This window comes from Elgaria multicarinata, chromosome 14 (genome assembly GCF_023053635.1).
Source record: "Elgaria multicarinata webbii isolate HBS135686 ecotype San Diego chromosome 14, rElgMul1.1.pri, whole genome shotgun sequence".
Lineage (NCBI taxonomy): Eukaryota > Metazoa > Chordata > Lepidosauria > Squamata > Anguidae > Elgaria > Elgaria multicarinata.
The window spans coordinates 33827746-33847684 of NC_086184.1; the positions used below are offsets into that span (position 1 = coordinate 33827746).

Consider the following 19939-nt stretch of genomic DNA (forward strand, 5'->3'; position numbering starts at 1 on the left):
AAATGTGACAAAAGCAGTCAGCAATATTCCTGAATAACTGAGGGGTTGACGTGAGATCACAGCTGTGCGTCATGTGGCCTGGCAGGGAGGACTTCAACATTATCCTGGAATAAACAGCTGGTGTAGACATGGCCCCAATACAAAAAACCCCAAACCCTTTAAGGACGGAAAGACGGAAGAGCTGCCCAATGGGCTCTGATTGCTTGCGCTAGGAGCCTGCTGCCTGGAAACACCCAGGGCTGGCCCATTCAGCAAGGCAACGTAGACTGAGATTGACCTCCAGTCAAATGAAGGGTGGCTGCATGCCGTCTGGGGCTCTTTGCAGGCAGCAGCAGCCAGCGGAGAGAGCTCGCCTTTCCTTGCCACCCGCAAGTGGAATGAGTGTCCTCTATTACAAGCGTTGAGTTGTGCTCTGTTCCCAGCTGTAAGTGAGGCCCTTGGGTCCTGTGTCCAAGCCTCTTGCAGAGCTTCCAAAACTGCTTCCCTGATCTGCCCCCAAATAGAAGATGGAAGCCGGTGTCCTCATGCCATGGGTGTGGGGCTTTACATTTCTCAAAGAACTACAGAATTATCCTCTGAAGGACTGCAATGACTCCTCAGCCATGCTGTTTGCAGCTCTTTACGCAGAACTCAGCCTGGAACGTTATGCTCCTAGGCTGGGGCCTGCTCAACTCCAGGGTGGTGTGTAGTCCTCATAGCACTCAAGTCTCCCACTTGATGAAATTCTAAGTTTTAAAAAAGTGAAAAACTCTAAATGACCTGGATGTAGAGATTCATCTGGTGTCCCCAGTCAAACACGCCTCAACCTGCTACTTACCAGAGTCTTTTATATTGCCTACCTGCTCTGCTCCCAACTGGGTATTCATACCTCCAGGATGGATAGAAATACACAGAATATTCCAAAAGCTGTAGGACCGCGCCTGGCACCGAGTAAGCATGTTTAAAGCAGCCTGCAGAGGAAGGAAACACACGATCATGATCCAACCTTCCCTGCAAAAAAGACAGCCCATTTGTTGGCTCTCAAACCAAGAGCCGGGTAGGTCTCTCCCTCAAGTGTGCAAGGGCTGCCTTCTTCATTTGGAATGGACATGTCAGAGTTCCAACCCTGATGGGCATAGATAGCAGTGAACTGGTGTTAGAGTGCCTTCCAGCTACTAGGCATGACAGCTAGCTAAACCACAAGTCAAAAGTAACATTCAGCCAAGTCTCTCAATCCCATTTTGCAGACAGGACAACTGAGGCTGAGATACAGAGATGTGCACTGTGTTTAAATGGTTAAAGAAGACATGTTTAGCCTGGAGAAGAGAAGATTGAGGGGAGACATGATAGCACTCTTCAAATACTTGAAAGGTTCTCACACAGAGGAAGGCCGGGATCTCTTCTTGATCCTCCCAGAGTGCAAGATACGGAATAACGGACTCAAGTTAAAGGAAGCCAGATTGCAGCTGGACATCAGGAAAAACTTCCTGACTGTTAGAGCAGTATGACAATGGAATCAGTCACCTAGGGAGGTTGTGGGCTCTCCCACACTAGAGGCATTCAAGAGGCAACTGGACAACCATCTGTCAGGGATGCTTTAGGGTGACTCGATGGCCTTGTAGGCCCCTTCCAACTCTGCTATTCTATGATTCTATGACTGGGTAGAGCTGGCCTCCTGGCCTGATCCCAGGACCAGCCCACATGCTACTCTTTCTCTTCCTTCTTTGGGCTGACCACCCAGGCAAGCCAGGCAGCTGCTCAGGGCAGCACAGAGCACCAAGCAGTGCAGAAGTCCAGCCTTCCTTGTGCTTATAGCACAGCTGTGCAAACGTCTAGTGCACCCCGGAATCCTCTGTGACAAACCCTCTCTCAACTAGCCTGGGGAGACCCCCCACACACACTCCAGCAGCAGCAGCACCCCAAGTTGTCCCTGGGTTTCATGGGAACAGAAGTGCAGCCAGCCGCCCTCCCTGCCCCCACCTTGCTGCAGCGATAGCCAACGTCTTGCTTCCGTTCCCACCCATCGACGACGGAGAGGGAGCCGCAGCGACTGGACATGTTGACAATCGCTGCTTTGCTGCAGCTCATCCCTCTGCGTTGGCTTCTCCATGCAGCTGTTTTAAGCAAAGGCAAGAACACCTGGGAAGGAGACACAAAACAGCCACCACCATCATGGGCTGACTTTGCTTTGCCCAGAGTCGTCACTGCTCCTCTTCGCTGAACCACCAGATTTCTCCCTACTTGGCTGCTCTGGTGTGGCTGGAGAGTTACAAGGCTCCAGGGCCAGCACTTGCCTGAATTCCATATGGCCTTCTTCCAGTGGGAAGGGGCCCCAAGCTTGGATAAGCAACTTATGAGCATTCTCACAAGCTCAGCCGGCCCTTTCCAGTCTCCACCCTTACCTGGCACACTTGCATGGGCCCAATGGTGTTTGTGGCATACACAGCTGCCATGGTCTGAGCATTCTCAGAGTCCAGAGTAGTTTCAAAAGTGACGTCAGCATTGTTTATTAGCAGGTTGAGGCCTTGCCCTGCCACATGCTCTTTCACTTTCTTGGCAGCTTCCTTGATGCTGTCAGGATCTGTGACATCTAGAGAGAGTGAAATAGGGATATTTAAAAGAGGAAACATACTGCCCCACCCACCCTGTTCAGTACAAAGTTGTGCTTTGTTCAACTATGAACCTCTCCTGGTATGAATCTGCCCCCACGCGACAATCATCATCTGAGGCCTTCCTCCGATTGCCTCCTCCAAGGAAGGTTTTGAAATGGCAACAAGGGAGAGGGCTTTCTCGTTGGCAGCCCCCTGAGGGTGGAAAGCTCTCTCCAGTGAGGTCTGCCTGGCACCAACATTATCATCTTTTTAGCACTAGTTAAGACTTTCCTCTACTCCCAGGCATAAAATAAAGCTTTTTAAGGAGTCCTGTGATTTTTACTGTAGTAGTTTAAATTTGTTTTTATATTTTTGTATGTTAATAGTTTTATATTATGTTACAATGCATTTTTAGGTTTTTAATCTTTGTAAACCACCTAGAGAGCTTTAGCTATTGGGCAGTATAGAAATGTAATAAATTTTTATTTTATTAATTGATGAATGGATGAAGCATATGCCTGCAATTGTGGAGAGCGGGTGTGATATTATGGGGTTTTGGTCCTCAGTATCACAAGCCTAAAGGAGAGACCCATGTTCAGTTCAATTCCATGAAAGTCACCATCTCTTAGGGGGAATCCGCACGTCGTTCCGAGATCGCTTCTAAGCGACCCCAGAGCGGCGTGAAAGTGAGCGTGTGTAAGAAATGAAGGGGTTAATTGAACTCTAAGCTGCCCTTTGTGTTTTCTGTAGACCCTGCAGGAGGAAGTGGCTGACTCACACATTCCAGAGAGATGTGGAATGGCAGGGAAGGGGGATGGGATTAGGTAAAGGTATCCTGTTTAGCCCACTCCTCTCACACAGGTTTTATAATTGTATCCCACTTCTCTCACACAGGTTGTGTAAATGTATTCCACTCCCCTTTTTCTTTGTGCATCCCACCCCCTTCATTCCACTCCCCTTTTTCCATTGTCAGCTGACCCTATGTGAATAAAAGTGGTGTGCAAGCTCCAATCAGGGTCAGACCCTGTTCGAGTCGCACCTCAGTATACTGATACGTGGTGTCCTCTGCAGTGTTTTTCTACGCTCGTCTTTCGTACCTAAGGTCAGGGACAAGAACCTGCCATATTTCTAACAATTTCTGGTGCCGTGACTCGGATCCGTCCCTGAGTGGGCTGCGGTAGTCCAAAGCTGCGAAGGCACGGTGGAAGAGAAGTCGCGACCGGCTGAGTTCAGCTGTCTCTCCAACGTGGGACCGCGCTTTGGAGCTCCGTAGAACTCGCTGGTCGGAGACGGGCTAGGCTCGAGCCACTGCAGACGCGCCTAAAGGGTCGGCCGAGGGAACGGAAGGAGTGCACCGAGACCCGGTGAGTGTGATCTGTGAAACGCCAGACACATAGAGGGAGGGCAGGGTCTGCTTGTGTGGAGTTGATTGAAGGACACTAAGGAGACCTTCCGAGCAGGGTCTGACGGTCTGAGCGAGTGTGGAGCTCTTAGCCGCGGTTCTCTGATTGCAAGCTGAAAGGCGGATCAGGGCCGGCGAGGAGCAAAGTGATTGGCAAGAGTGTTTGGGAGCAGACCCTAGGACCCCGTCACGATGGGTGGTGCACAGTCCCGTTCAGGAGGGGCAACGCCCCTAGGATGTTGTTTAAAGAATTTTAAGGCTTTTTGTGGTGATTATGGTGTTAAGATGAAGAGGGATAGGTTGCAGCACTTATGTGAAAAAGAATGGCCTGTTCTGTGTCCTTCTTGGCCAAAAGTGGGGGTTCTTTCTCCCCGGCACTTGTTAGCGCTGTTCATGTTATAGTGACAGACACAGGGAGACTAGATCAGTTTCCTTTATTAATCCTTGGCAGACTGTGGTCACCTCTAAGCCACCACCCAAATGGGTGTTTGCCTGCAACCCTGTCATGGTGATCCGTAGAATAAAACCTCAAGAAGAATCATTGAAACATTCTGTGAAAAAGGAAGTGTTTCAGCAAGGAGAAGATGATGATCTTGTGCCTACTCCATATACTATGCCCACAGCCCCCATGGCATCCGTGTCAGGAGAGTGAATCTCTCGCTGGTACCCACTGCCCCACATGGCATGACTCCCAAATGCTCCTTAATTCTTGCCTGCCGGAGATTAAATCCACGATATTGGCAAGAGCAAGAGTGCAGTTTCTGTCCGGGAAGCCTGGGGCCACTAAAAATGAAATTATAGCTGCCCTTCCTACACAAGACCCTGGTTGGGACGTGAATAGTGATGCAAGAAGAGAAAGGCACCAGAGATATTTTTCTCTGCTACTAGAAGGAATGCGAAAGTCAGCCAGGAAAGCCCCGAATCTCAGTAAGGCCCTTGATATCAGGCAGGAGAAGAATGAGACTCCAGCTGCCTTTTTGGACAGGCTGAAGACAGGGTTCGAGGAATATACGGACCTTGATATGAGCCTACCAGAGAATTTGCATTTAATGACTATGCAATTTATCGGGCAGGCTGCCCAGATATTCAGAAAAGCTCCAAAAGACTCCGGGAGCTCTGAGATTGCCCCTGCTGGCCTTACTAGAGATAGCAAGGGGGGTGTTTGAGAGAAGAGATGAAGAAGAAAGGGTGAAGAAAAAGAGAACTGTGAAGATGATAGCAGCATTTTAGAAGGAAGGAGAGGGGCAGAAGAAGGGACCAGGTGAATTGTGAAGCCAGACCTTGAGATGTTTGTGGATGGATCCAGCTTTGTTAAAGATGGACAGAGATATACCAGATGTACTGTAATCATGATTAAACCCGCTCGAAAGTACCTGGAGAAATTGCCCAGTAAATATTCAGCTCAAGCAGCTGAGTTAGTGGCATTAATGAGAGCCCTTGAACTTGGAAAGGGGCAAGAAGTGAACATTTATACAGACAGTTTGTATGCATTTGAGGTTTGCCACGCCCATGCTAGACTTTGGTCCACTCGGGGGTTTGTGTCTTCAAATGGACAGCCTGTACAACACCAGAGTTTGCTAGAACAACTGCTTTTGGCTGTCAAGCTTCCAGAAAAAGTCTCCATAGTGCATGTGCGGGCACACGAGAAGAGCACTGATCCATACCTTCGAAAAGGAAACCAGCTAGCAGATGAGGCAGCGCAAGAGGCCGCTAGAAAAAGAGCGGACCGTGACGGACCTCCCAGAAAGATGGAAGGGGCTCCCAGATAGAAGAATTTGTATCCCAGAGGCCTTAGTACACCCCCTTGCTGTAATGATTCATGCCCAGTTGGGGCACCCGGGAATGACAGCCCTGATTGAATATGTTAAAGGGCAAATGTTTTGCCCAGGGATCACCATGGCAGCGAAGCGGGTCACCCAGAGTTGTCAAGTATGTCAGAAGGCTGGACCTTCTGCAAAAGAAGTGCCACCAAGTGGTCGGCTGCTTGCATATTACCCTTTCCAACGAGTGCAAATTGATTTTGCTGAGCTCCCGCCCTCCAAGGGATATAAATATCTTTTAGTTATTGTTTGCCAGCTTACGGGGTGGGTAGAAGCGTTTCCTTGTAGAAACTGTACAGCTCGCATTGTGGTTGTTAAACTGTTACAAGAGATTGTCCCCAGGTATAGAGTATCTGAATATTTAGAGAGTGACTTAAAGTCTCATTTTACTTCAAAAGTAACACAGGCTTTCGCACAAGCTTTGCAAATTGAGTGGAAGCTGCATGCACCCTGGAGGCCTCAGGCCAGGTTGAGAGACTGAATAGGACTCTGAAGAGCACGTTGCAAAAATTACAAATAGAACTTCAGATGTCTTGGGTAGAGGTGTTACCAATAGCCCTGACAAAAGCTTGAATCATGCCCAGAAAGGGGGTGGGGGTGTCTCCCTTTGAGATGCTTTTTGGATTTCCACCCCCCATTCCCCGGCCACATTCATTTGGAGTTACATGGGAGATAGGAGACAGCCAATTACGAGAACATTTAACTGGCCTTCAGTTATGTCTCTTACAGCTTCGAGAATATGCAGTGATGACCCAGACACTTCCCTTGGACACCCCCTTGCATCAATACAAGCCAGGAGACCGAGTGTGGCTGAACAAGTGGAATAAAGTGACTTTGGGGGAGTCTTGGGAAGGGCCATATCTGGTTGGACTGGTGACGCATGCATGTGTAAAATTGCTGGGATCGGCTAAATGGACACATTGTTGTAGATTAAAACCATACATCCCTGAGGACACCAACGTAGGTCCCCCTGCCGCAGTACCGGAAGCCGACAGGGGTCCCACACAAGAAGCCAGCAAAGAAAAGACATATACTTCAAAGCACCTTGGGAGGGCTAAGCTTAAAATCTGTGCTTATGGACAATAATACACAAAAGAGTATTTGCATTCATACTTCTTATATTATTGGTGCTTCTCACAGCTATATTTGGGGAGTTTGCAATTGTAAGAATCATGAGAGTGTGGGCAAAAATTGTGTTGTTCCTTACCATTCTTTCCCAGGTATATGCTCTTGAGTATAAAGAAAAACATCTATGAGAGAAAAATGCATATTTTCAGGATATTAAGCAATTGTCAAAAACCCTAAATGTATCTGATTGTTAGATGTGTCTGCATGTTCCACCGGGAATGGGGGGGAGTAAAAGATTGGTAGTGCATGCTATCCCCTTTAATTATTCATCATAGGTCACAATCAAAAGAAGGCTTCATAATCGAAGGGAAGTTAACTCTCCCTTAAGATTTAATTGAGGGACGGAGGTTGCTAGAAGAATAATTCCAGGAGTGGGAGTTGCCTTTAATTATAGAGACTTACACCTATTATCCAGTTGGACGGAGAGTTTGTTCAATGATACAATTTCTAGTGTTAAAATGTTGGCCAAAGAACAAAGTGAAATTAAGAATGTGGCCTTACAAAATCGCCAAGCCCTCGATTTTATTTTAGACGCGAAAAGAAGTGTGTGTGTTTTGATCAAGTCCCATTGTTGTATGTATATTTCTGATTATGCACCAAGTATTGACCGCACTATCCATCATATGGAAACGCTTATTCAAGAAAGTCCTTAGAAGAACGAAAGAAGTGATTCTATCTTTTCTTAGTTATGGTCATGGTTGCCTGATATTAGATGGCTTCGCAGTCTAGTTCCCATAGTGCTTATGGTGTCATTACTGTTTCTTTCATTGCCATGCTGTATTCCCTGCCTTACTGTTTTGATTCGTAATGTGTCTGAGTCAGTCACTCAAAAGCAAATAAGAGTTACCTACATGGCCCTAAGCCAGCAAGATCAAGACTCGAGAAGAAAATACACCGTGATACCTCGTGAAAGTAAAACAGATAAGTGAGACTTCACATCATTTTAAAGAGGAAGTGAGTCTCAAAGGGGGGATTGTAAGAAATGAAGGGGTTAATTGAACTCTAAGCTGCCCTTTGTGTTTTCTGTAGACCCTGCTAGAGGAAGTAGCTGACTCACACATTCCAGAGAGATGTGGAATGGCAGGGAAGGGGGATGGGATTAGGTAAAGGTATCATGTTTAGCCCACTCCTCTCACACAGGTTTTATAATTGTATCCCACTTCTCTCACACAGGTTGTGTAAATGTATTCCACTCCCCTTTTTCTTAGTGCATCCCACCCCCTTCATTCCACTCCCCTTTTTCCATTGTCAGCTGACCCTATGTGAATAAAAGTGGTGTGCAAGCTCCGATCAGGGTCCGACCCTGTTCGAGTCGCACCTCAGTATACTGATACGTGGTGTCCTCTGCAGTGTTTTTCTACGCTCGTCTTTCGTACCTAAGGTCAGGGACAAGAACCTGCCATATTTCTAACACGTGTAACTTGCCTTTTGAAGAGCTGACGAAGAGACGTCCTTCCCTCCGCCGCCGCCACCACCCGCAGACCTCCTCGCCGAGCGGCGAGGAGAGCTCGGCTGAAGAAGGTGGGGTTGAGAGCGGAAGAAGCTCTCCACCCCCGCCTTCTTCCCCCGAGCACTCCGTCCCAGCTGGCGAGGAGGGAGTTGGGTGGCGGCGGTGGCGGCGGCAGCGCGAAGAACGTCTCTTTGTCGGCTCTTCAAAAGGCAAGTTACACGCTCGCTTTCACGCCGCTCTGGGGTCGCTTAGAAGCGATTTATATAGCACCACATTGATGGTGCTATATAAATAAATAAAAAATAATAATAATATCTCAGAACGACGTGCAGATTCCCCCCTAGTCTTGCCAAACTTACAGGGCAGACAGCATTCAAGCTGTGGAAAACACTACCAGCTGCATGGAGGAAGAGCAGCATAAGACAGCCAGTGTGGTGTAGTGGCTAAAGTGTTGGACTGGGAGTCGGGAGATCCGGGTTCAAGTCCCCACTTGGCCATGGAAGCTCACTGGGTGACTTTGGGCCAGTCACAGACTCTCAGCCCAGCCTACCTCACAGGTTGTGAGGATAAAATGGAGAGGAGGAGGAGGAGAATTCTGTATTCTTGGGTTCCTTGGAGGAAAAAAAGTGGGATATAAATGCAATAATAAATAAAATAAATAAGAGCATACAGTGTGATAAGAAATAGTTTGCTATTGTAAATAGTGGTGCAAGACCAGGGATGTAGGGGGTGGAATAATTGCACATGAAAAACAAGGTGTGCAGGGCGGGGGGGGGGAGAGAAAATGGAGAGCAGTGGAAGAGGCAATTGCCCCGCTCAAGACCCTGAGCCAATCTACACAGCGGAAAGCACGTTGGGGGTCATTCATGACAGATGATGCAGTTCAACTCTGCAGCTTCCCTCTGGAAAATGCACATTTTCAGAAAGTTCATAGTTGTTTTAGTGTGTTGATAAATGCAGCTCATGAGTGGTTCAGTTGCAATCCACATTAAAACCTTATTGTATCCATGAAGCACTGAATTCTGCACCCTCAAGAGCAGTTGGACTATAGTAACTGACTCCGGAAAGATTCAGCTCTATGCAAGCTGAGTCTCAGTGACAGCCAAAGTGTGACCTTGGCATTGGGGCTGAGGCTAAAGACAAAGAACATCAACGGACATCTACGAAGATGCTGAAGGAGCAGCAACTGGTACCACAGGAGATAACAGGCTGACTGCACAATCAAACAGCCCACCGTGGCTTAATTAAGCAATCCTTGCACAGTCCACAGTCTGTTGTGGGTTGTTAACCCAGTTGGGAAGATTCACAGTTTGGCATAATACCAGGCCATTGAGGATTCTGAGTACATGAGGACAAGAATGGACTGTGCATCACTGCTGGGGCAATGTGGTCATGGAGAGATGCGTGTGATTTGTCCAAGCCAAACAGTGATTCATATAATTAGAGATTAGTCAATATAGGTGGATACAGTTTTTTTGCATTGATCAGTGATGAGGGATCAAAGATGTAATTTGGTTTAGTTGGATGTGACGACTATGTTTGGTGTTTACCAAACCGACAGTCTAGCAGGAGAATGTTAGTTCCCACTGGATTTTGCCAGCTCTCGGTGGCCATGATGGACCATGATGGATGACAACTGTGGAAGATTCAGCTGCCTGGAGGTTTTGCTACAAAGAGTACAGCTGGCCTCTGAACATACTATCTGAATGGGAAGCAGCCATTGGGTTTCATCTGTTAGAAAAACTGGAAGAAGAAAGGGGGACAGAAAGAGCAGGCTAAAGGTGTTTGAAGGAGAGAATCTTGTGGATTTATCATTGAAGGATTTATCTTCTCCTCAGGGATATGTCTTAAATGTTCCTTTTCCTTAAGCATTCCTATATTTTGTGCTTTCCCATTAGTTAATTTGTAAGTGTGAGTTGTTCTTTATTGGTCAATCATCTAGTATTTTAATTCTGTTCATTCATATTTATTCATTAGAGAAATCATTCCAACATGTTTTATCCTTGGGGCTATCTATACATGGGGGGAGCCCCGGGGTGCCTCCGCAGTGGCGCTGTGTTGTTTATATGATGCAGAAGCCACTGCAGAGCCATCCCGGGGCTTCCCCCCAAAGCTCTGAAATAAAAATGTCAGAGGTGTGGCTGGGCAGATGGTGACCCCTAATTGGTTGCCATCCTTCTGGACAGGGGGAGGGGGCGGGCCTGTGAGCCAAATGGCTGCTGGATTGTCTCCACACTTCCTTTGGCGTGGGGAGAAGGGAACACTTGGCGGGGAAAGCTCCACAAGGTAAGGTGGGGGAAAACAGGGAGGGAAGTGTGGATGCGCAGCAGTGCTCATGCAGCCACGCGCGGTGGCGTGACAGTGCACGGGGCAGTGATGGCTACACCTCCTCCGTTTGATGGATGCAACCCCTGCGCTTGCTCCTTGGCGTGGGGACAATTCCGCAGGAGCGCAAGCGCAGGCTTTTGGAGTCTCCTGGTGCCAATGCGTTGTCATCAAGACAGCCCCCTCTATTTTCCCTCCCTCATGTTTCCCTTTCTTTCTTTCTGCTGTTCAGGCTCCGATGAAGATGAAAGGATCCCATGGCCCTCTGCTGGAGGTACAGGTTTTGCCTATCAGAGTGGGATAGTCTAGCCTCACCTGAGAGTCGATGTCCTCAGCTGCCTGGAGGGTGTCAGGTTTCCATTCAAATTGCTTCGCTAATGGTGTTTTAATACCATTCTTATGCCTTTCTTAAATCATTTATATGGTTTTGTTCATTTGTTTAATTCTGTTCTTATAACTTTCTCTGAGCAATTATAAAATGTAACTTCAATATAAGGTAACTTCAAATTAATATTATTAGTTAATATTATCCATCTCAGTTAAAATCTTGAGTTTGTGGCCTTTGACAGTGGTCATACCTTACACCCTCTCCCACTGGATTGCAAAAGTTCAAATTCGAACTCAGATTAGAACACTGCACTGAATGAACGTAAAACACCTCTGGGGAAGGTCTGGCTGGTTGAAGGCAGGTAGAAGACAGGAAACAAGGCCACCTTGATCCCTGCCCCATTCCTGAAGCCACCTCTGCCTCCAAGAGCACTGAATGACACTGCCAAGCTGTCTGGAGGCCTCACCTTAAGGGGCTGGAGAAATGCTGAAATCTTATGCTACAGCACCCACTTGGCAGCCCTCTTGCTGAATCAAAGCAGGTCTGTGTCTGGCTAGTGCCAAGGTGGGGAATCACCAGGCCCTCCATGAGCTGCATGGTGGGAGTCAAACAACAACTTGCTCGAGTCAAGACAAGTCGTTTGAATGGAGAGGGGGAGTGTGGAGGGGGAAAAAGGGACTTGGTGTCTTCCTGCACTATTTTCTTCTTGTAACTACTCTTCAACGTAGATGGCCACTCTCAGGCGTTGCTTCCTTCCTTCCTCCTCCTCCTCCATCGACAATAAGCATTCCTTTGTCTGAACAGGGCAACCGAAGTGGCTGCAGTCAACGTTTACTTCTGAAACTAGCTGAAACTTTGCAGCCTGGAAAAAAATACATACCCAGTTCGAGCAAAACCAAAGCGGAGTGGCTTGAGCACCTGCAAGCTGTGTCCTTTAATACCTGAAGAGGAAAAAAATGTTTGAAAAGATGGAGGTTATCTGTGTTCATCCGTGATACAAAACGATCTGGCGCTCTTAGGAAATGTAGCTAGAAAGAAGCCCTCCGCTCATTCCTTTGCGGGCAGTGGTGGGAGCTAGCCACGAGCGCGGGGGTCTCAGGCCCAAGGTCGGGGTGTCTATGCAACACTCCTTCCGTCCCACTTTGATCATCTCTACATCAGAAGGGCCATGCTTGGATTTCCCCAAATATTTTTAAGTGCAAAAGTATTTTTAGGGATGGGTGGGGGGTTGTTTGTGTACTACAGGTGGCCATCCAATCAGTTCCCTGCCCAGCCAGGTTTTGCTTGAAAATTGTGTTCTGGGGCTGGAAAGGGCAGCTGGCTGGGTTGATGGTGGTGAGAGAGAGGGGGGGCACTTCTGCACTGCTCTTGAAGTGTGACATCCAAGAGCAGTTTACTAGGACACTTCATTGACTTCACCCTAAATTAAGCAAAATGCTTGACAATGCTTGGCTTAGTCACTTCAAACTGCTTTTGAACCAGGTTAGGCAAATGACATACAGGTTAATGTCATATAGGTTATTGAGAGTAATGGGTCCTAGGTTAGTCATGACTAACCTAATTCCCATTGATTTCAATGGGTAATATCCAAAGGTATTCCTATACAGAGCAAGACAAGTGGAGTGAGTGGGCCTAATATTAAGTAGGGCTACCATTGGATACTGTCCATTAGGTCAACTCTAAGTACAACTAAATAGGAATCCAACCCTCAGATTGGAAGCAGCCATGATGGAAACTGATAGCCTAGTGCAGCCATCCTCAACCTGTGCCCGCCAGCTGACTGGAAATGCTGGGAGCTACATCCCAAGACATATGGAGGGCACGAGGTTGGAGAATGTTGGTCTAGAACATTGCATGGTTCATCTGTAGTATCCGGAACTTCTTTATATATTTGCATTTTCACCAGCAATGCATGAAGTTAGCCTTTCCCTCTCCCAACCACCATCTGGAGGCATTGTATATTTTTAAAAACTTTCAGGGCTTTAAATCTCACCTGTATAGCATTGACTAGAACCTACCAGACTTTGGCCCATACAGGGTCCACTGCTTACTGAATATTTGCTCTCCTGCCCCCTGTTGCCTGGGCCAATCCAGACTCCTCTTGCTCAGGCCCTCTGAAGAGTAAAGGATCTTCATCTCCCATTGTCTCATGGCTCTAATACCATCATTATCTTCACCTGCGCATGGCCAGATCTACACATGCAACAGGATGAGGTGGAAAACTGGGAATAGACTTTGGACTGCAGGTGAAGAGCCACATGGTTGAAGACTTCCCTTTTTAAAACTTAGTTTAAACAGACCACTGTTCCCCTACATGCAGCCCTCATAGAGCCCAGTGGTTTGCATAGGGTGACCATATGAAAAGGAGAACAGGGCTCCTGTATCTTTAACAGTTGCACAGAAAAGGGAATTTCAGCAGGTGTCATTTGTATATATGGGGAATCTGGGAAATTTCCTCTTCATCACAGCAGTTAAAGCTGCAGGTGCCCTATTCTCTTTTAAATCTGGTCACTCTAGTATAGCTCCTGCAGCTTTAACTGTTGTGATGAAGAGGGAATTTCACCAGGTTCTCCATATATACAAATGACACCTGCTGAAATTCCCTTTGCTGTGCAACTGTTAAAGATACAGGAGCCCTGTCCTCCTTTTCATTTTATGAATAAAAGCCCTGTCCTCCTTTTCATTTTTGCATAAAAGGAGAAAAATTAAGAACAGGCTATTTAGATCAGACGAACATGGCTGCTTGGACTTTTTTCCTGTTTTGAGAGACTGGGCCATCTCTCTCTCTCATTGGCTTCCTTTTCTTTAAATTAGAAATTTAAAGAAAAGGAAGGTTAAAATTAGAAATGAGTTATACTCACAGAATGCTCATAAAGACATGGAAACCATTCAACAAACAGGAATTAGCAGGTGAGTGAGTGACTTTTCTTTCATTGTTGTAATTCTTTGACACACTCAGAGCTAAGAAAGGATTGGAGGTATGCAAATATCCCCATATTTTAATGTCTTTGTATATGTTGGGCTCCGCAAATAGAGAATACTATTCATTATATATTTTTCTGTGAACTGCATGCCAGTGCCAGGAAAATATTTCTTGTACTTTTTTTGGGGGGGGGGGGATAAATGTTTGATAGAGCATTGGTTGAGCAAACTACTCATAGATATGGATCCTCTTGTAACTAACGTAACCTATCAATTGTGGCCTTGCTGCTTGGAAGCCTAGGCTTCATCCCACCAGCCTTATATTGTGCTGCTGCAGCGAATTCTATGCAATGGACTCAAATGATGTGGATGTTATAGTCTGCTTTCCCTGCGAAGGACTCCAATGACATCGACTATGTCCTGCTATGATTGTGGTTCTTCTGCCCCTCATAGTGAAATATTTTTGTGCCCGGAAAGTCTGGTTCTTCTAGTCATGCGAAAGCACATCGCTCAAACTTTAACATGTATTTTCAAACATCGTTTCATTGTGCTGTTTTGTGGGCATCGTTTCAAAGGGGTGTATTGCTGACGAAAGAGAGGGGTGTGCCAATTGAAAACCTTTCCTTCTCCTGATTCCGAAATCCCCCATTCTCTCCTTGTGGGGGAAACAGGAGCGGCTAATCCCCAGTTTAACAAGCAAAGAGTAGCAGCAACCCTCAACTTCATATATACAGGACAGTGAGGGAAGAAAGGAAGGTGGTGGTGGTGGTGGGGAGAGACTCTTTAGATCTGTTTGGGTTTTTAATGAAGCCTTTGCTTCAAAACATGTAGAAAATGCAGCCTCCTTGCCAGCAGCACCCTTATTTTTAAAGATAAAGAGATCCAAATTGACAAAGTGGAAAGTTTTAAGGAGTGCTTTAAGTATACCAAATTTTAATCAGATTGTTTCATCCGTTGTTTATATATGATTTTTAAAATTTTCCTCCCTTAAACCCTTACAGTTTATAGTTTTCCACTGCAAAGGAATGTAAGAATAGGAATAATGTAGGAATAAGAGCACTATTCAAAGCAATACAAGGCTGGTCAATTTCACCCAAAGCAAATTTCACCTATCAAAGCAAAGTCCTTTGGCTGCTTCTGAATCCGTGTGTGTTGTGTGTGTGTGTCCCCTTTTCCATCCTACTCTGCCTCATTCCTCTACCCCTCCTTGCTCTCCATGGGGGTGGGGCTCCTCCCAACATCACAGACACAGACTGTGTGTCTCTTCCCTTATTGATTCCTCTCCCTAAAAACATGTGTTGCTCTTGTTCTTATTTGAACCGGAGTTGGTGGGGGAAGGACACAGATCGTACCTTTGAGCATGTGAAGCTGAGTGGGGGGGATGGCAGGAGACACAAACGGGGAAGCAGAGATGGAAACTTTCTCCATGGGGGGGGAGTTCCTGCAACTCCCTACGGGGTCCAGTTTTTATTGGGAGCCCCCACATGGGAAAGAATGGCAACTTCCTGTCACAAATTGTGATTTCCCTCTCAATTTCTGTCATTGGAGGTCCTGGCGCTGCATTTGAAGTCTCCTCTGTACACTGGGAGTTGAGATGGCCACTTCCTACCTCGCTTCACTCCCCCACCCCAGCCGCCCATCCCATTTTTTTCCTTTTTAAAGTTGTGAAAATTGAGACTGCAATCCGAGGGGCTCTAATTTGGAAATGCATTCCGTTGAACTCAATGGGATTTATTTACTGAGGAAGCATGCAAAAGAGGTGACTGCAGTCTTAACTAACGTTATACTTTGGTGTTTAGTAACAAGAGAAGCAAATCCCAATCCCTGTTGTCCCCACTTCAAACAACCAATAAACGGTAGGAGGAGGTACAAAGAAGATCTGGGGGGTGGGGATAACAAAATGTGTGAGTGAACCTCAATGGATCTCCACAACGCATTACAGCAGAGGTGTAAGTTTACAAGTTTTCATATGCTATATAAGTACTATAAAACCGAAATGGGATAATGTGAGGATAAACCAGAACAAAAGTGTACGTGGGATGAACCTCAAGGCTTTTGAGGTCCCTGTAGCCCTCTGGACTGATGCCGGCAGGGCAGGAGGAGCCATGGAAGTGATCTTTGACTGCTCACCCGCCATTCTTCTCTTTTTCTAGGGAGGGCATTTTGGAGGGGGAGGGAAGGAGGCTGGGAGAGGTTCATGGTTAAATTGTATCCTGGCCTCTCCAGTCCTCCCCCACCCATCCACTTTCTCTCTTCCCCAAGGCTGAGTTTCCAACCTCAGGGAGGCAACCAACACGATTCTCTCCATGTCAATAGTGGGGGGGGGGGGCCTCTCCAGCCCCTCCTTCTGAGGTCGGGTTGCTGCTTCCATCCTCAGAGGGGGGAATCTGTACTATCCTATGTTCCCTGTGACACTTGCCCAAGGGCAATAAGATTGAGCAGCTGACTGAAAGGAGAATCAAAAGCTTACTATTTCCTTGTGCCCATGAGACGGGAGGAAGGAGAGATTTCCCCCCTGTCGAGGAAATCAAGCTGGGTGGTTCTTTTACCTATGCCCATAGGTATAGGAAAATGGCTCTATAAATCCTTAGCTCTATAAATCATAAGATTCATAGCTTCTTGCGTAACTAAACCATATTTTTAAGACTGCAACTAGTTTCACAACTAACAGCTGATGTTGAAATCATGTCACAAGACGGTGTCAACACAGGCAGCTAGAGGGTGGAGTAAGAAAGTGGAGGAAGGAACTAGAGGATCAGCAATCCTTGACTTGATATTGACCAGCAGGGATGACTTAGTGGATAAAGTGGCAGTTCAAGTGGTATAAAAATGTAATAATAAATAAATAAATAAATAAGTTACTGGAACTCTGGGGGAAAGTGACCATGTCATAATTGAATTCTTGATTATGAAGGAGACAAAACGTTGTCCCTATCTTCAAAAAGGGCAAAAAGGAGGAACCTGGGAACTACAGACCAGTCAGTCTGACATCAATCCCTGGGAAAATTCTGGAGCAGATGATAAAGAAGTCAATCTGTAAACACCTTGAAATCAATGCGGTGATCACTAGAAGCCAACATGGATTTGTCAGGAACAAATCCTGTCAGACTAATTTCATCTCATTATTTGATCGGGTAACCTCCCTTGTGGACTGTGGGAATGTTGTGGGTGTCATATATCTTGACATCAGCAAGCTTTTGACAAAGTACCACATGACATTCTGATTAACAAACTAGCTAAAAGTGGGCTAGATGGAACAACTATTAGGTGGATCCACAGTTGGCTACAGAATCGGACTCAAAGAGTACTTATCAATGGAACCTTCTCAAACTGGGGGGAGGCAATGAGTGGGGTACCGCAGGGCTCAGTCCTGGGCCCAGTGCTCTTCAACATTTTTATTAATGATTTGTATGAGGAGGTGCAGGGAACACTTATCAAATTTGCAGATGACACAAAATTGGGTGGAATAGCTAATACCCTGGAAGACAGAAACAAACTTCAAAGTGATCTTGATAGGCTGGAGTGCTGGGCTGAAAACAACAGAATAGGGATAAATGCCAAGTTCTACATTTAGGAAATAGAAACCAAATGCACAGTTACAAGATGGGGGATACTTGGCTCAGCAATACTACAAACGAGAAGGATCTTGGAATTGTTGTAGATCACAAGCTGAATATGAGCCAACAGTGCGATATGGCTGCAAGAAAAGCAAATGCTATTTTGGGCTGCATTAATAGAAGTATAGCTTCCAAATCACGTGAGGTACTGGTTCCTCCCTATTCGGCCCTGGTTAGGCCTCATCTAGAGTATTGCGTCCAGTTCTGGGCTCCACAATTCAAGAAGGACGCAGACAAGCTGGAGCGTGTTCAGAGGAGGGCAACCAGGAAAACTGCCATCTTGGCCCTGTGGGGAAGAAGAAGGACCGAGGGGACAGGAGCAGGCAGAAGTAACATCGGGGCCTGCTCCTGCTGGACTCTCTCTCTCTCTCTCTCTCTCTCTCTCTCTTTCTTTCTTTCTCTCTCCTCCCTCCCTCCCTCCTGGACTCCTTTTCCTTGTGTGTCATGTCTTTATTAGACTGTAAGCCTGAGGGCAGGGACTGTCTTTTTTCCCCTAAGTGTAAGCCGCTCCGAGAGCCTTTTTTGGCTGAGGAGCGGGGTATAAGTATGATAAATAAATAAATAAATAAATAAATAAAATGATCAGGGGTCTGGAAACAAAGTCCTATGAAGAGAGACTGAAAGAACTGGACATGTTTAGCCTGGAGAAGAGAAGATTGAGGGGAGACATGATAGCACTCTTCAAATACTTGAAAGGTTGCACACAGAGGAGGGCCAGGATCTCTTCTCAATCCTCCCAGAGTGCAGGACACGGAATAACGGGCTCAAGTTAAAGGAAGCCAGATTCCAGCTGGACATCAGGAAAAACGTCCTGACTGTTAGAGCAGTACAACAATGGAATCAGTTACCTAGGGAGGTTGTGGGCTCTCCCACACTAGAGGCCTTCAAGAGGCAGCTGGACAAGCATCTGTCAGGGATGCTTTAGGGTATATTCCTGCATTGAGCAGGGGGTTGGACTCGATGGCCTTGTAAGCCTCTTCCAACTATTCTATGATTCTAAGATGTTTTCAAGGCAAGCTAATTGCAAAAGGAAACAGATGGAGATTTGGTTGCTGTAACTATTGCAATATCTATTTATGTATTGTTTTTCTAGTCAGAGAAGTACTTACACTCTGTACATGCCTAAATGCCTTGCTTCTCATTTGTTATTGTACTACAGAACTGTATTATGATTGGCTCGTGCTCTTCGCTCCTCTGATGCCATGTTTCTCAGCTGCCCAAGGGTCTCTACTTCCCTTGCTCGGCTTCGTCCATTTTCTTCCGCTGCCCCTTACGCCTGGAACGCTCTTCCAGAACATTTGCGAACTACAAGTTCAATCGCAGCTTTTAAAGCTCAACTAAAAACTTTTCTTTTTTTCTAAAGCTTTTAAAACTTGATTTTGATCTGACTTTTATACTGTTAGTTTTACTCTACCCTGTGCCTGTTTGGTGCATTCTCTTCCCCTTATTGTTTTATTATGATTTTATTAGAATGTAAGCCTATGTGGCAGGGTTTTGCTATTTTATTGTTTTACTCTGTACAGCACCATGTACATTGATGGTGCTATATAAATAAATAAATAATAATAATAATAATAATAATTGGTGGGAAGGTTCTGCCATTGTATCTGAAGAGAACTGCAAAATATATGAGACAGATGCTTGTGCCTGAATGGATGTTTTCAAGAAGGGAGTCTGAGGATCTGATGCAAACAGTGGTGACAAAAGATGAAGTTCACACCAGCCAAGCAAAGGCACCCACCTCCTCATAGCAACTGCCTGCCTGCCTGCCTCTTGGCTGTGGAGCACCAGCAGAGGCAAGAGGAGAAATGCCTTCAAGATGTTCGAAAGACCCCATTGCCCATTAAACTCTTGTTCCACAAGCAACATACACATTCAATGTGCTGTGATGCACTGTTAATGCTCATCAGCCAGTTTCATCCCATTTCCCAAGTTCTCACCTGTCCTTCAGGCCCATCAGGACATCGGCAGGTGGCAAAGATCTGCTGAGGAGGATGTGGCAGCCTCAAGAACTGCTGCACCAAGCCAAGGCCAACCTTGTGATCGCTCCCGACCAACAGCACGCTCTCAAGCCTGAAGTCTTCCATTGTCTTTGGAGGTCTGTCTGGTGCCAGCGCCCTTGCCTTCTCAGGACCTTCAGAGGAATGGAGATGTCTTTCATCAGAGACTCTGCCAATGTTCAAGTAAGCTAATTAAGCAAGCATGCATAATCATAGGTCCAAGGTGCAACCTCCAAACTACAGAAAAACACAGCACTTGAAATAGACAAATGACTCCTCGCCTTAAATTGCCAGTAAGGTTTGCTCATGATAGGGATGTGTTGAGTGGTGCTGACTTGAGACATTTGTAAAGGAGCACCAGTGATGGGTTGTGGTGG

At 46.3% G+C, this 19939-nt stretch overlaps 1 protein-coding gene across 1 annotated transcript; it reads right to left on the reverse strand.

Moving 5' to 3' along the window:
- Positions 1-208: 208 nt before the first annotated feature.
- LOC134408968 (estradiol 17-beta-dehydrogenase 2-like) lies at positions 209-19649 on the reverse strand. Its single transcript, XM_063141488.1, has 6 exons — positions 19503-19649; positions 11904-11964; positions 2382-2569; positions 1960-2118; positions 840-950; positions 209-223 (listed from the first exon to the last, which is right to left on the reverse strand). Exons 1-6 carry the CDS (start codon positions 19647-19649, stop codon positions 209-211), a joined length of 681 nt encoding a protein of 226 aa, XP_062997558.1.
- Positions 19650-19939: the final 290 nt, after the last annotated feature.